The 14,623-nt window shown below is 43.7% G+C and overlaps 1 protein-coding gene across 1 annotated transcript in view; it reads left to right on the plus strand.

Moving 5' to 3' along the window:
* Positions 1-672: 672 nt before the first annotated feature.
* LOC128687207 (exportin-4) overlaps positions 673-14,623 on the plus strand; it is a 118,836-nt gene continuing 104,885 nt past the window's right edge. The window contains exon 1 of the mRNA XM_070080305.1: positions 673-794. Coding sequence (XP_069936406.1) covers positions 759-794 — 36 coding nt within the window. The 5' untranslated portion in view covers positions 673-758. The remainder of the gene's footprint in view (positions 795-14,623) is intronic.

A 14,623-nucleotide genomic window follows, 5' to 3' on the forward strand; every position in this document is an offset into this window, starting at 1 on the left:
CTGGTGGTACTGGTAGTACTGGTAGGTGGTGTGAGAGGCGCTAGATGGCAGTGCTGGTGGTACTGGTGGTACTGGTAGTACTGGTAGGTGGTGTGAGAGCCGCTAGATGGCAGTGCTAGTGGTACTGGTGGTACTGGTAGTACTGGTAGGTGGTGTGAGAGCCGCTAGATGGCAGTGCTAGTGGTACTGGGGGTACTGGTAGTACTGGTAGGTGGTGTGAGAGCCGCTAGATGGCAGTGCTAGTGGTACTGGTGGTACTGGTAGTACTGGTAGGTGGTGTGAGAGGCGCTAGATGGCAGTGCTGGTGGTACTGGTGGTACTGGTAGTACTGGTAGGTGGTGTGAGAGCCGCTAGATGGCAGTGCTAGTGGTACTGGTGGTACTGGTAGTACTGGTAGGTGGTGTGAGAGCCGCTAGATGGCAGTGCTAGTGGTACTGGGGGTACTGGTAGTACTGGTAGGTGGTGTGAGAGCCGCTAGATGGCAGTGCTAGTGGTACTGGTGGTACTGGTAGTACTGGTAGGTGGTGTGAGAGCCGCTAGATGGCAGTGCTAGTGGTACTGGTGGTACTGGTAGTACTGGTAGGTGGTGTGAGAGCCGCTAGATGGCAGTGCTAGTGGTACTGGTGGTACTGGTAGTACTGGTAGGTGGTGTGAGAGCCGCTAGATGGCAGTGCTAGTGGTACTGGTGGTACTGGTAGTACTGGTAGGTGGTGTGAGAGCCGCTAGATGGCAGTGCGCGCCGCACAACACGGTCTAACATGGAGCAACTGGAGAAGGCGGCGCAGATATTGATGGTTAGTGTACATAACTTGGTGTTCCAGTACTTTATTTATGATTGTTAAGGGAGAATGATGGACGGGGAAGACCAGGAGCTGGATAATAATTGTGTGTGAAGGGTAGAAGAGGAGAGTTATGAGAGGGAGGAGCGGCCGTGGGGGGAGGGGAGGTGCACAGGATGTAAACAAACTGGTAGGGGCGCCCCTTTGTGTGGTGCACCTGGGCACGCCCACGCCCACGACCACCACCACCACCACACTTTTCCACCCATATATTTGACTCTTGTAGAAACATGGTATATATTGAGTGAGGTGGAGCAGTGAGGAAAGCCAGTCATTCTCAAGGACTGCTGCTTCCGGGGAGACCGTCCCCTCCCCCTCCCCCCTCCCCCCCTCCCTCTCCCCTTCCGTAAAAAAGCACAGGTCAAACTTCACCTATGAAAACTATGGTAGTTTTTCACTAGTTTTTCACTAGTTTCTTCACTATTGAAATGTTAATGTTGTGTTTCATTGTAAGATAAGAGTGAGCACGTTGAGTCTCCACTCTGATGACACATGACTAAACTTACATATAATAATTTATATATTTTATGTAATATTAACTTACAGCAGTAATGAGATAAGAGACAAATTTAAGTTAGTTAGGTCATCAAACTGTGTGTAACTACTCTGGGTTACAGGTGTAATAATTGTAGTTATGTGCACCTCTAACTAAGTTATTGTAACAACAAATAAATACACTTTCAAAATTTTATTTATAAAAGTTTATACATACATTAATTATAAGTAGTGTGTATTGTGGATTGTATTTGTGAGTTGTAGTGAAGCTGACACAGGTGTTGCTGCAGGTGTCTAGCACTGCAAGACTGGTGTCTAGCACACTGCAAGACTGGTGTCTAGCACTGCAAGACAGGTGTCTAGCACACTGCAAGACAGGTGTCTAGCACTGCAAGACAAGTGTCTAGCACTGCAAGACAGGTGTCTAGCACACTGCAAGACTGGTGTCCAGCACACTGCAAGACAGGTGTCTAGCACACTGCAAGACTGGTGTCTAACACTGCAAGACTGGTGTCTAGCACACTGCAAGACTGGTGTCTAGCACACTGCAAGACAGGTGTCTAGCACACTGCAAGACAGGTGTCTAGCACACTGCAAGACTGGTGACTAGCACACTGCAAGACAGGTGTCTAGCACACTGCAAGACTGGTGTCTAGCACAATGCAAAACAGGTGTCTAGCACACTGCAAGACAGGTGTCTAGCACACTGCAAGACTGGTGTCTAGCACACTGCAAGACAGGTGTCTAGCACACTGCAAGACAGGTGTCTAGCACACTGCAAGACAGGTGTCTAGCACACTGCAAAACAGGTGTCTAGCACACTGCAAGACTGGTGTCTAGCACACTGCAAGACAGGTGTCTAGCACACTGCAAGACAGGTGTCTAGCACACTGCAAGACTGGTGTCTAGCACACTGCAAGACAGGTGTCTAGCACACTGCAAGACTGGTGTCTAGCAAACTGCAAGACAGGTGTCTAGCACACTGCAAGACTGGTGTCTAGCACTGCAAGACAGGTGTCTAGCATACTGCAAGACAGGTGTCTAGCACACTGCAAGACTGGTGTCTAGCACACTGCAAGACAGGTGTCTAGCACACTGCAAGACTGGTGTCTAGCATACTGCAAGACAGGTGTCTAGCACACTGCAAGGCAGGTGTCTAGCACACTGCAAGACTGGTGTCTAGCACACTGCAAGACAGGTGTCTAGCACACTGCAAGACTGGTGTCTAGCACACTGCAAGGCAGGTGTCTAGCACTGCAAGACAGGTGTCTAGCACACTGCAAGACTGGTGTCTAGCACACTGCAAGGCAGGTGTCTAGCACACTGCAAGACTGGTGTCTAGCACACTGCAAGGCAGGTGTCTAGCACACTGCAAGACTGGTGTCTAGCACACTGCAAGACTGGCATCTAGCACACTGCAAGACTGGTGTCTAGCACACTGCAAGACAGGTGTCTAGCACACTGCAAGACAGGTGTCTAGCACACTGCAAGACAGGTGTCTAGCACACTGCAAGACTGGTGTCTAGCACACTGCAAGACAGGTGTCTAGCACACTGCAAGGCAGGTGTTTAGCACACTGCAAGACTGGTGTCTAGCACACTGCAAGACAGGTGTCTAGCACACTGCAAGACAGGTGTCTAGCACACTGCAAGACTGGTGTCTAGCACACTGCAAGACAGGTGTCTAGCACACTGCAAGGCAGGTGTCTAGCACACTGCAAGACTGGTGTCTAGCACACTGCAAGGCAGGTGTCTAGCACACTGCAAGACAGGTGTCTAGCACACTGCAAGACAGGTGTCTAGCACACTGCAAGACAGGTGTCTAGCACACTGCAAGACAGGTGTCTAGCACACTGCAAGACAGGTGTCTAGCACACTGCAAGACTGGAGTCTAGCACTGCAAGACAGGTGTCTAGCACGCTGCAAGACTGGTGTCTAGCACACTGCAAGACTGGTGTCTAGCACACTGCAAGACTGGTGTCTAGTACACTGCAAGACTGGTGTCTAGCACACTGCAAGACTGGTGTCTAGCACACTGCAAGACAGGTGTCTAGCACACTGCAAGACAGGTGTCTAGCACACTGCAAGACAGGTGTCTAGCACACTGCAACACAGGTGTCTAGCACACTGCAACACAGGTGTCTAGCACACTGCAAGACTGGTGTCTAGCACACTGCAAGACAGGTGTCTAGCACACTGCAAGACTGGTGTCTAGCACACTGCAAGACAGGTGTCTAGCACACTGCAAGACAGGTGTCTAGCACACTGCAAGACAGGTGTCTAGCACACTGCAAGACAGGTGTCTAGCACACTGCAAGACAGGTGTCTAGCACACTGCAAGACAGGTGTCTAGCACACTGCAAGACTGGTGTCTAGCACTGCAAGACAGGTGTCTAGCACACTGCAAGACTGGTGTCTAGCACACTGCAAGACAGGTGTCTAGCACACTGCAAGACAGGTGTCCAGCATACTGCAAGACAGGTGTCCAGCATACTGCAAGACTGGTGTCTAGCACACTGCAAGACTGGTGTCTAGCACACTGCAAGACTGGTGTCCAGCATACTGCAAGACAGGTGTCATGTTGCAAGACAGGTGCCTTCATGCTGCAAGACAGGCAGGTGCCTTCATGCTGCAAGACAGGTGCCTTCATACTGCAAGACAGACAGGTTCCTTCATGCTGCAAGACAGGTGCCATCATACTGCAAGACAGGCAGGTGCCTTCATACTGCAAGACAGGCAGGTGCCTTCATGCTGCAAGACAGACAGGTGCCTTCATACTGCAAGACAGACAGGTGCCTTCATACATCAAGACAGACAGGTGCCTTCATGCTGCAAGACAGGTGCCATCATACTGCAAGACAGGCAGGTGCCTTCATGCTGCAAGACAGACAGGTGCCTTCATACTGCAAGACAGGCAGGTGCCTTCATGCTGCAAGACAGGTGCCTTCATACTGCAAGACAGGCAGGTGCCTTCATGCTGCAAGACAGGTGCCTTCGTGCTGCAAGACAGGTGCCTTCATACTGCAAGACAGACAGGTGCCTTCATGCTGCAAGACAGGTGCCTTCATACTGCAAGACAGGCAGGTGCCTTCATGCTGCAAGACAGACAGGTGCCTTCATACTGCAAGACAGGCAGGTGCCTTCATGCTGCAAGACAGGTGCCTTCATACTGCAAGACAAACAGGTGCCTTCATGCTGCAAGACAGACAGGTGCCTTCATACTGCAAGACAGACAGGTGCCTTTATGCTGCAAGACAGGTGCCTTCATGCTGCAAGACAGGTGCTTTCATACTGCAAGACAGGCAGGTGCCTTCATGCTGCAAGACAGGTGCCTTCATACTGCAAGACAGGCAGGTGCCTTCATGCTGCAAGACAGGTGCCTTCATACTGCAAGGCAGACAGGTGCCTTCATGCTGCCAGACAGGTGCCTTCATACTGCAAGACAGGCAGGTGCCTTCATGCTGCAAGACAGACAGGTGCCTTCATACTGCAAGACATGCAGGTGCCTTCATGCTGCAAGAGAGGTGCCTTCATACTGCAAGACAGGTGCCTTCATACTGCAAGACAGGCAGGTGCCTTCATGCTGCAAGACAGACAGGTGCCTTCATGCTGCAAGACAGACAGGTGCCTTCATGCTGCAAGACAGACAGGTGCCTTCATGCTGCAAGACAAGTGCCTTCATGCTGCAAGACAGGCAGTTGCCTTCATGCTGCAAGACAGGCAGGTGCCTTCATGCTGCAAGAAAGACAGGTGCCTTCATGCTGCAAGAAAGACAGGTGCCTTCATGCTGCAAGAAAGACAGGTGCCTTCATGCTGCAAGACAGGCAGTTGCCTTCATGCTGCAAGAAAGACAGGTGCCTTCATGCTGCAAGAAAGACAGGTGCCTTCATGCTGCAAGAAAGACAGGTGCCTTCATGCTGCAAGAAAGACAGGTGCCTTCATGCTGCAAGGCAGACAGGTGCCTTCATGCTGCAAGACAGGTTCCTTCATGCTGCAAGACAGACAGGTGCCTTCATGCAGCAAGACAGACAGGTGCCTTCTTGCTGCAAGACAGGTGCCTTCATGCTGCAAGACAGACAGGTGCCTTCATGCTGCAAGAAAGACAGGTGCCTTCATGCTGCAAGAAAGACAGGTGCCTTCATGCTGCAAGAAAGACAGGTGCCTTCATACTGCAAGACAGGCAGGTGCCTTCATGCTGCAAGACAGGTTCCTTCATGCTGCAAGACAGGCAGGTGCCTTCATGGTGGAAAACAGGTGCCTTCATGCTGCAAGACAGGCAGGTGCCTTTATGCTGCAAGACAGCTAGGTGCCATTATGCTGCAAGACAGCCAGGTGCCTTTATGCTGCAAGACAGGCAGGTGCCTTCATGCTGCAAGACAGGCAGGTGCCTTCATGCTTCAAGATGGGTGCCTTCATGCTGCAAGACAGGTGTCTTCATGCTACAAGGGCTTCATGCTGCAAGGCAGGTTCCTTCATGCTGCAAGGCAGGTTCCTTCATGCTGCAAGGCAGGTGCAGGTTCCTTCATGCTGCAAGGCAGGTGCAGGTTCCTTCATGCTACAAGGCAGGTGCAGGTGCCTTCATGCCGCAACGCAGCGAGATACCTTCATGCTGAAAGGCAGATAGATGCCTTCATGCTGCAAGGCAGGTGCAGGTGCCTTCATTCTACTCAAGTGCTGTTCTTCCAGGTAATTAGGCTGAATATCCACTTCCTTGGAACAAACTGGATTGTTATCTATTCCCCTGGTACTGTATGACCCCTGTGGGTTCAGAGTTTACCCTTAAATTTAATAATAATAATACTGGCAGTAAGAGTTAATAAATAAGAAGGTACCAATTTATATAAATAAAATGTTGGTAATATAAAAGTGAAGGTCTTGTAGCAGTGTTGTAATTTATAACCATCACATTAAGACCACACCTGTATGTAATAGTACATTTAAGTGACCTTATGATAAGTGTCTATAACCTGAGCAGGTCACAAGACATTATGCCAGTTAACCCTTTCAGGGTTTCTGACGTACTAGTGTGGCTTGCGCACCAGGGTTTTTGACGTACTAGTACGCCTAAATTCTAGCGCCCTCAAATCTAGTGAGAGAAAGCTGGTAGGCCTATATATGAAAGAATGGGTCAGTGTGGTCAGTGTGTGCAGTATAAAAAATTCTGCAGCACACAGTGTGTAATGAGAAAAAAAAAACTTTGAGAGTGTTTTTGGTTTAAAACAGCGACTTTGCACTGTATTTTCGTATGGTATTTATGATGGTATTCTAGTTTTCCTGGTCTCATTTTATAGAATGGAAGACATATTACAGAAATTGAGACGATCTTGATTGGTTTTACAATGAAAAGTACCTTGAAATTGAGCTCAAAGTAGCAGAAATCTTCGATTTTTGCCAAAGTTCAAAAGTAAACTAATCATGCTACACATCCAATACATGTCAACTGGTGAGTCTAATATTCTTTCACAAGTGCCCTGATATTATTTATACTATTACTACACTAATGCATTAGTCTGCATAACAGTAAATCTTCTATTTTTTTGTGAGAATAAAAATTCAAAGTGGAAAGTAATAGAATGTAAGAGGGGCCTGGGGACGTGACTAATGAACAGAGCAGATGTTATTTTAGTGCCAGGAATGTCTTTCTTGTTTATTTTGGACCCTATTTGGAAATTGGCATCTTTTGAAATTTGTGTGAAATTGGCAAAATTGCTAAATTCTGACCACTGAATTGGATAGTTGAAATCGGTAAATGGGTAGTTTCTTGTACTCATTTGATAGAAAAAATGGAGTTCTAGCAAAATGGTTATGATGTTTGTCGGCTAGTGCACTGGAATTGGCCAAAAATAGGGCTCAAAGTGGGCAAAATCGCCGATGCGTAAACATCATTGAGACTGCTAACTTTGCGAGAGCATAATTCCGTAAGTTTTCCATCAAATTTCATACTTTTGGTGTCATTGTGACTGGGAAAGGGTTAAGATTTACGGTGGGTGTTACCCCAGGGGATGTGACCCCAGTAGAAATATATCACTTCATCTGACTTTTTTGGGGGGTTACCTTAGGTAATTTACACAAGTTGTTACCTGGAGTTTACCTGGAGAGAGTTCCGGGGGTCAACGCCCCTGCGGCCCGGTCTGTGACCAGGCCTGGTGGATCAGAGCCTGATCAACCAGGCTGTTGCTGCTGGCTGCACGCAAACCAACGTATGAGCCACAGCCCGGCTGGTCAGGAACCGACTTTAGGTGCTTGTCCAGTGCCAGCTTGAAGACTGCCAGGGGTCTGTTGGTAATCCCCCTTATGTATGCTGGGAGGCAGTTGAACAGTCTCGGGCCCCTGACACTTATTGTATGGTCTCTTAACGTGCTAGTGACACCCCTGCTTTTCATTGGGGGGGGGATGTTATATACAATAATTGTAATTGCCTAAATATGTATAACTGTACTTAAGTCCTATTTAACTGAAGATCATAATATCAGTTTGAAGTATTAATTTATACAGTGGAACCTCTACTTGTGACTTTAATCCGTTCTGTGACCTTGCTCACAACTGGATTTGCTCATTGGCAGAGTCAGTTTTCCTCATTTAAATTAATTGAAATGCAATTAATTCGTTCCAGTGGCATTCTGTACTTCAATAATTTCCCTAGTATCAACTCGACGGCTTATTTATCTATCACAGTTCATCTAATATGACATAATAAACAATATAAATAACAAAGAAATCTGATTTTATACTCTAGAATGAATAAAATATATCATTCATGTAGTGGTATCATTGGCAGATGAGAGTTTGTCTGGGGACCGGACAAAATACTTCTTGAATAATTTCGCTAATATCATCTATATGGCTTATTTATCTATCACAATTCTTCTAATATGACATAATTAACAATATAAATTACATAGAAACCTGATATATACTCTTGAATGAATAAAATAGGTACAAATATAGTACATTATTATTGTATATTTATTATTATTATTATTATTATTATTATTATTATTATTATTATTATTATTATTATTATTAGTATTATTATTATTATTACTACTACAGTATTTATTTATTTATTTATTGAACATGATACAGAGAAATACAAGGAATACAATTTTTAAAGTGCAGCATGCCAAAGCACAGTATAAATTGTATTTTTATTCACACAAAAATAGAGGAGTTACTGTTAACATAAGAACATAAGAAAGGAGGAACACTGCAGCAGGCCTGTTGGCCCATACTAGGCAGGTCCTTTACAATTCATCCCACTAACAAACATTTGACCTACCCAATTTTCAATGGTACCCAAGAAATAAGCTCTGATGTGCAAGTCCCACTCAAATCCAACCCATCCCACTCATGTATTTATCCAACCTAAATTTGAAACTACCCAAAGTCCTTGCCTCAATAACCCAACTAGGTAGACTGTTCCACTCATCTACTACCCTATTTCCAAACCAATACTTTCCTATGTCCTTTCTAAATCTAAACTTATCTAATTTAAATCCATTACTGCGGGTTCTCTCTTGGAGAGATATCCTCAAGACCTTGTTAATATCCCCTTTATTAATACCTATCTTCCACTTATACACTTCGATCAGGTCTCCCCTCATTCTTCGTCTAACAAGTGAATGTAACTTAAGAGTCTTCAATCTTTCTTCATAAGGAAGATTTCTAATGCTATGTATTAATTTAGTCATCCTACGCTGAATGTTTTCTAACGAATTTATGTCCATTCTGTAATATGGCGACCAGAATTGAGCTGCATAATCTAGGTGAGGCCTTACTAATGATGTATAAAGCTGCAGTATGACCTCTGGACTTCTGTTGCTTACACTTCTTGATATAAATCCCAGTAATCTATTTGCCTTATTACGTACGCTTAGGCATTGCTGTCTTGGTTTAAGGTTGCTGCTTACCATAACCCCCAAGTCCTTTTCGCAATCTGTATGGTTAAGTTCTACATTATTTAACTTATAAGTGCTAGGGTTATGGACACTCCCGAGCTTCAGAACCTTGCACTTATCTACATTGAACTGCATCTGCCACTTTTCCGACCAAGAGTAGAGTTTGTCCAAATCCTCCTGAAGTTCCCTAACATCTACGTTTGAATCAATTATCCTACCTATCTTCGTGTCATCGGCGAATTTGCTCATATCACTAGTAATTCCTTCATCAAGATCATTGATATATATTATAAACAACAACGGGCCCAAGACTGATCCCTGTGTTATGCAGACTACTGCCTTATTGCAATAATTGTATAAGTAATGTCAACCCATTCATGACTGCGTATTGGAATGGACAGTGATGTCATTAATAATAATAATAATAATAATAATAATTTTATTTCTTTGTAAAGGTTACAATGTATAATTACAGTTTTGATTCGCTAAGTACAAAGATAGCCAATATCATGCCGAGGCATTTCGGACAAACTAATCCTAATATAGTAACTAATTAAAACTAGATAAGAGAATAGTACATAGTAATTTTACTTAAAACTAAAAATGGAATATTGGTTAGCTGTTTTACAATCTAATTTGGACTTAATAAATCTTGTGTATACTTAGTACAAAATCTAATTTATAAGGAATGGTGCAGGTGGTAATATTTTATGGAATGGTAGAATTAAAAGACAGGTGGTCACATTTGTTTACTCTTGAACATAGCCAAAGAATCGAACATTTCTCCTACGTTGAGCTCAATTTCAAGGTACTTTTCATTGTGAAAGAAATCAAAATCATATCTATTTCTGTAATATATCTTCCATTCTATCAATTGAGACCAGAAAAACAAGAATACAACCATAAAAACCATACGAAAATACCGCTAAGGGGTGGATAATTGCTGAGAAGTGAACTCCATTATTTATGCTCCGATTTCTTTCATTTTTAGTGCATGTTAAGAAGCATCTTTCCATCATACATTGTCCAAGTTTCAATAAGATAGTCCAGCAAACAAATGAGATCCAATTCCCTAGATCAAGAGCAAGAGCCCCTCACCAGTGTCAGGAACCTCCCCTGAGATCTGCTCGGTTATGGAAATTTTGCTCGCATATGGAAGCAAAAAATCAACCCATCGACTGCTCGTATTTGGAAAAACTCGCACGTGAATGTGCTCGCAAGTAGAGGTTCCACTGTACTTTTAAAATTGTACTGTTGTTCATTTAGCTACCTCTCCTTTTGTACACTTGATAACTCCTACTTAATAATCTGCATCTAGTTCTTGAGTAGCCTTAAGTATTAGGATTAGTTTACTCAAAATGCACTGCATGCTAGTGGTTTTCTTTTGTGCCTAACAATGTTTTATTACTTCTAATATGACATAATAAACAGTAATAATAACATAGAAATATGACATATACTCTAGAATGAATAAAATGCGTCATTAACCCTTTCAGGGTCCAGAGGCCAAATTTCAAAGGGTGCGCCAGTGTCCAAGAATTTAAAAAAAAAAAATTTTGTTATTTTTTCTTATGAATTGGTAGAGAATCTTTTTCTGAAGGTAAAAAAGCAAAAAGTATGAAATTTGATGGAAAATTAACGAAATTATGCTATCCCGAATTTTGATGTGTCAGCGATATTTACGAATTGGCGATTTTGCCGACTTTGACTCCGATTTTAGGCCAATTTCATTATTCCAGTTGACCAAATTCTTAGCTATTTCACTAGTATTACTTCTATTTTATCGATTGAGCTCAAGAAATTGCCCAGTCAACTGTTTCAACTACAAAATAAAGTGATTGGAAATTGGTAATTTGGCCAATTTAACACAAAGCTCAAAATATTCCAATTTCAAAATAGGGTCCAGAATAAACAATGCAGGCATTCCTGGCACTAAACTAACATTTCCTCTGCTCATTAGTTATGTTTTCAGGCTTTGCAAATGAATTCCATTTTGATTTTTTATTCACATAATGAATTTTTATTCAAACCAAAAAATAGAACATTTACTGTTACGCAATATTGTAATAATTGTATAAATGTCATCATCTGTGAATGTATATTAGACCCACCAGCTGCCATGTATTAGACGTGTGAGGTCGTTTGTTTACTCTTGAACATCAAAAAAAATTTAACATTTCCACTACTTTCAGCTCAGTTTCAAGCCATTTCCAATGCTAAAACCAATCAAAATCATCTCTATTTCTGTAATATTTCTTTCATTCTATCAAATAAGACCAAGAAATCGCAAAGACAACTATAAAAAAACATAGGAAAAAACACTGCAAAGTCGCTGTTTTAATAAAAAATCACGGTCTCAGGATTTTTCTCTCATTATACACTGTGCTGCAGGATTTGTTTTATGTGGTGCACACATACCGTATAGATGTATTCTCTCATATCTAGGCCCAAATTTACCACTCATAGCTTATCAGAGTGAGCTGAGCTCATGGCGTAGATCTACGGTTCGGACCCTGAACGTAAAGCTGTAGATTTACGGCACGAACCCTGAAAGGGTTAAAGAGACGCCAGAAACAGACCTCTCTGGATAGATTTTTTGTGTGACAGGGGTACAGTGACTCTCAAGCTGGTCCTAGTGCCAGTAAAAGACAAAGAAGGGAAGTAACCCCAGCTAGGGCCTTGATACCTGAAGTCCTTATGGAAGGGGGCTCCCCTTCCAAATACAGTGGACCTTCAGCTAACGATATTAATCCGTTCTTGAAAGCTCATCGTATGCTGAAATTATCGTTAGCTGAATTAATTTTCCCCATAAGAAATAATGGAAATCAAATTAATCCGTGCAAGACACCACAAAGTACTATGAAAAAATTTGTTTTACCACATGAAATATTAATTTTAATACAAACTGACACCTTTATTGAAGATCTGGTGATGATTGATCCGGTAGGAGGAGGGAAGAGTGTGGAAGTTGTTTATGTTTAGAAGGGGAATCCCCTTCCATTAGGACTTGAGGTAGCACATCCTTTTCCGGGGTTACTTCCCATCTTCTTTTAATGCCACTAGGACAAGCTGGCCGTGGTGCAGCAACAGCTGACTTTGGTGGAGCAGCAGCTGACCTTGGTGCAGCAGCAGATGATGGTGGTGCAGCAGCAGCTGACTGGTGCAGCAGCAGCTGACCGTGGTGCAACAGCAGCTCACTGTGGTTCAGCAACAGCTGACCGTGGTGCAGCAACAGCTGACCATGGTGCAGCAACAGCAGACCGTGGTACGATAGTACATATTTCTCACCCTTTTTACCACAGGGTTGGCACTAGAAGCTTTCTTTGGGCCCATGGTGGCTTATTTAGCAGTTACAAGCACTATAAACAATGGAATAATACAAAATGTATCGAATGTATGCATGCAACTGGCCACCCTGGCTTGTAAACAATGACTGCAGGGCTGGATGGACAGGTTCGGGACAAGTCATGTTGGTCAGAAACAGCTGATGGTGGTGCAGCAGCAGCTGACTGTGGTGCAGCAGCAGCTCACCATGGTTCAGCAACAGCTGACTGTGGCACAGCAACAGCTGGAGGTGGTGTAGCAGCAGCTGACTGTGGTGCAGCAGCAGCTGACTGTGGTGCAGCAGCAGCTGACCGTGGTGCAACAGCAGCTGACCGTGGTTCAGCAACAGCTGACTGGTGCAGCAACAGCTGACCGTGGTTCAGCAACAGCTGACTGGTGCAGCAACAGCTGACTGGTGCAGCAGCAGCTGACTATGGTTCAGCAACAGCTGACTGTGGTTCAGCAACAGCTGACTGTGGTGCAGCAGCAGCTGACCATGGTGCAGCAACAGCTGATGGTGGTGCAGCAGCAGCTGACTGTGGTGCAGCAGCAGCTGAATGTGGTTCAGCAACAGCTGACTGTGGTGCAGCAGCAGCTGACCGTGGTGCAGCAGCAGCTGACTGTGGTGCAGAAACAGCTGATGGTTGTGCAGCAACAGCTGACCATGGTACGATAGTACATATTTCCCATCCTTTTTACATATGATCGCTTGAGAGATGGTATCTCCTGCTATCTGTTTTTCGTTTATCCACACCAATAACAGTCTCTCAACATCTTCGAGTACTTGCGATCTCTGTTTCGAAAACAAACTTGCACGTTTTGCAAGAACAGCTTCCTTGAGTGCCATTTTGTTGGCCACAATAGTAGCGATTGTTGATTGGGGTTTCGTATACAACCTGGCCCGCTCTGAGATACTCCACTTTCATACTTAGCAATTATATCTTTCTTCGTTTCCATAGTAATTTTCACCTTTTTTACCACACGGTTGGCACTAGAAGCTTTCTTGGGGCCCATGGTGACTTATTTTGCAGGTACAATCACTAAAAACGCTGTGATAATATGAAATGTTCCTTTTGTATTCGTGGATGCGACCGCACTGGCTGGCTTGTAAACACTGGCACCCACGGGACAGCTGAGGTGCGCTCAGGCCACACGGACGTGTCTTGAACGAATCCCGTAAGCTGGGTTTTTTAGCGTAAGGTGAGGCAAAATTTTTGCGTTAAAATGTATCGTATGGTGAATTTAACGTAAGGTGATGCCATTGTTAGCTGAGGGTCCACTGTAATAACCTTTCCTCCCTCTCCCCTCCTCGCCGTATTCTATATGCCAACAAGGGTCTTCAATAAAGGTAAAAGTGATGTTAGTCATTTATATTTATTTCTCATTGTTTTCTGTATGTAAAACTATAGTTATTCTGTATAAAATGTCTTTTTTGTTAATATTTTTGGGTGTCTGGAATGGATTAATTGGATTTCTTATGGGAAATATTGCTTCAGTTTTTGTACAATTGGTTTTCGTCAGACTTTCTGGAATGAATTAGTCACAAAAACCGAGGTTCCACTGTATTGTGTTCATAATGAGAAAAGGTAGCAATTGTATGAAAAGTACAGTTTTAAGGTATGATTTGTTGTTTCAAACTAATTCAATGTCTTCATGATTGAAAGATTGAAAGAGATTGTGAAGATACAGGAAGTTACAGTGGAACGTCAGTTTTCGTCCTTAACAAGCCTTTCAGGGTCCATGCCGTAGTTCTACAGTTTTGAGTTGAGGGTCCAAACCGTAGATCTACGCCATGAGCTCAATTCACTCTGATAAGTTGTGAGCGGTAAATTTGGGCCTAGATATGAGAGAATACATCTATGTGGTATGTGTGCACCACATAAAGCAAATCCTGCAGCACACAATGCATAATGAGAGAAAAACAACTGAGACCATAATTTTCGATTAAAACAGCAACTTTGCAGTGTTTTTTTGTATGTTTTTTATAGTTGGTCTCATTTGATAGAATGGAAGATATATTACAGAAGTAGAGGTGATTTTGATTGGGTTTAGTACTGGAAATGGCTTG

Source organism: Cherax quadricarinatus, unplaced genomic scaffold, assembly GCF_038502225.1.
Source record: "Cherax quadricarinatus isolate ZL_2023a unplaced genomic scaffold, ASM3850222v1 Contig299, whole genome shotgun sequence".
Classification (NCBI taxonomy): Eukaryota; Metazoa; Arthropoda; class Malacostraca; order Decapoda; family Parastacidae; genus Cherax; species Cherax quadricarinatus.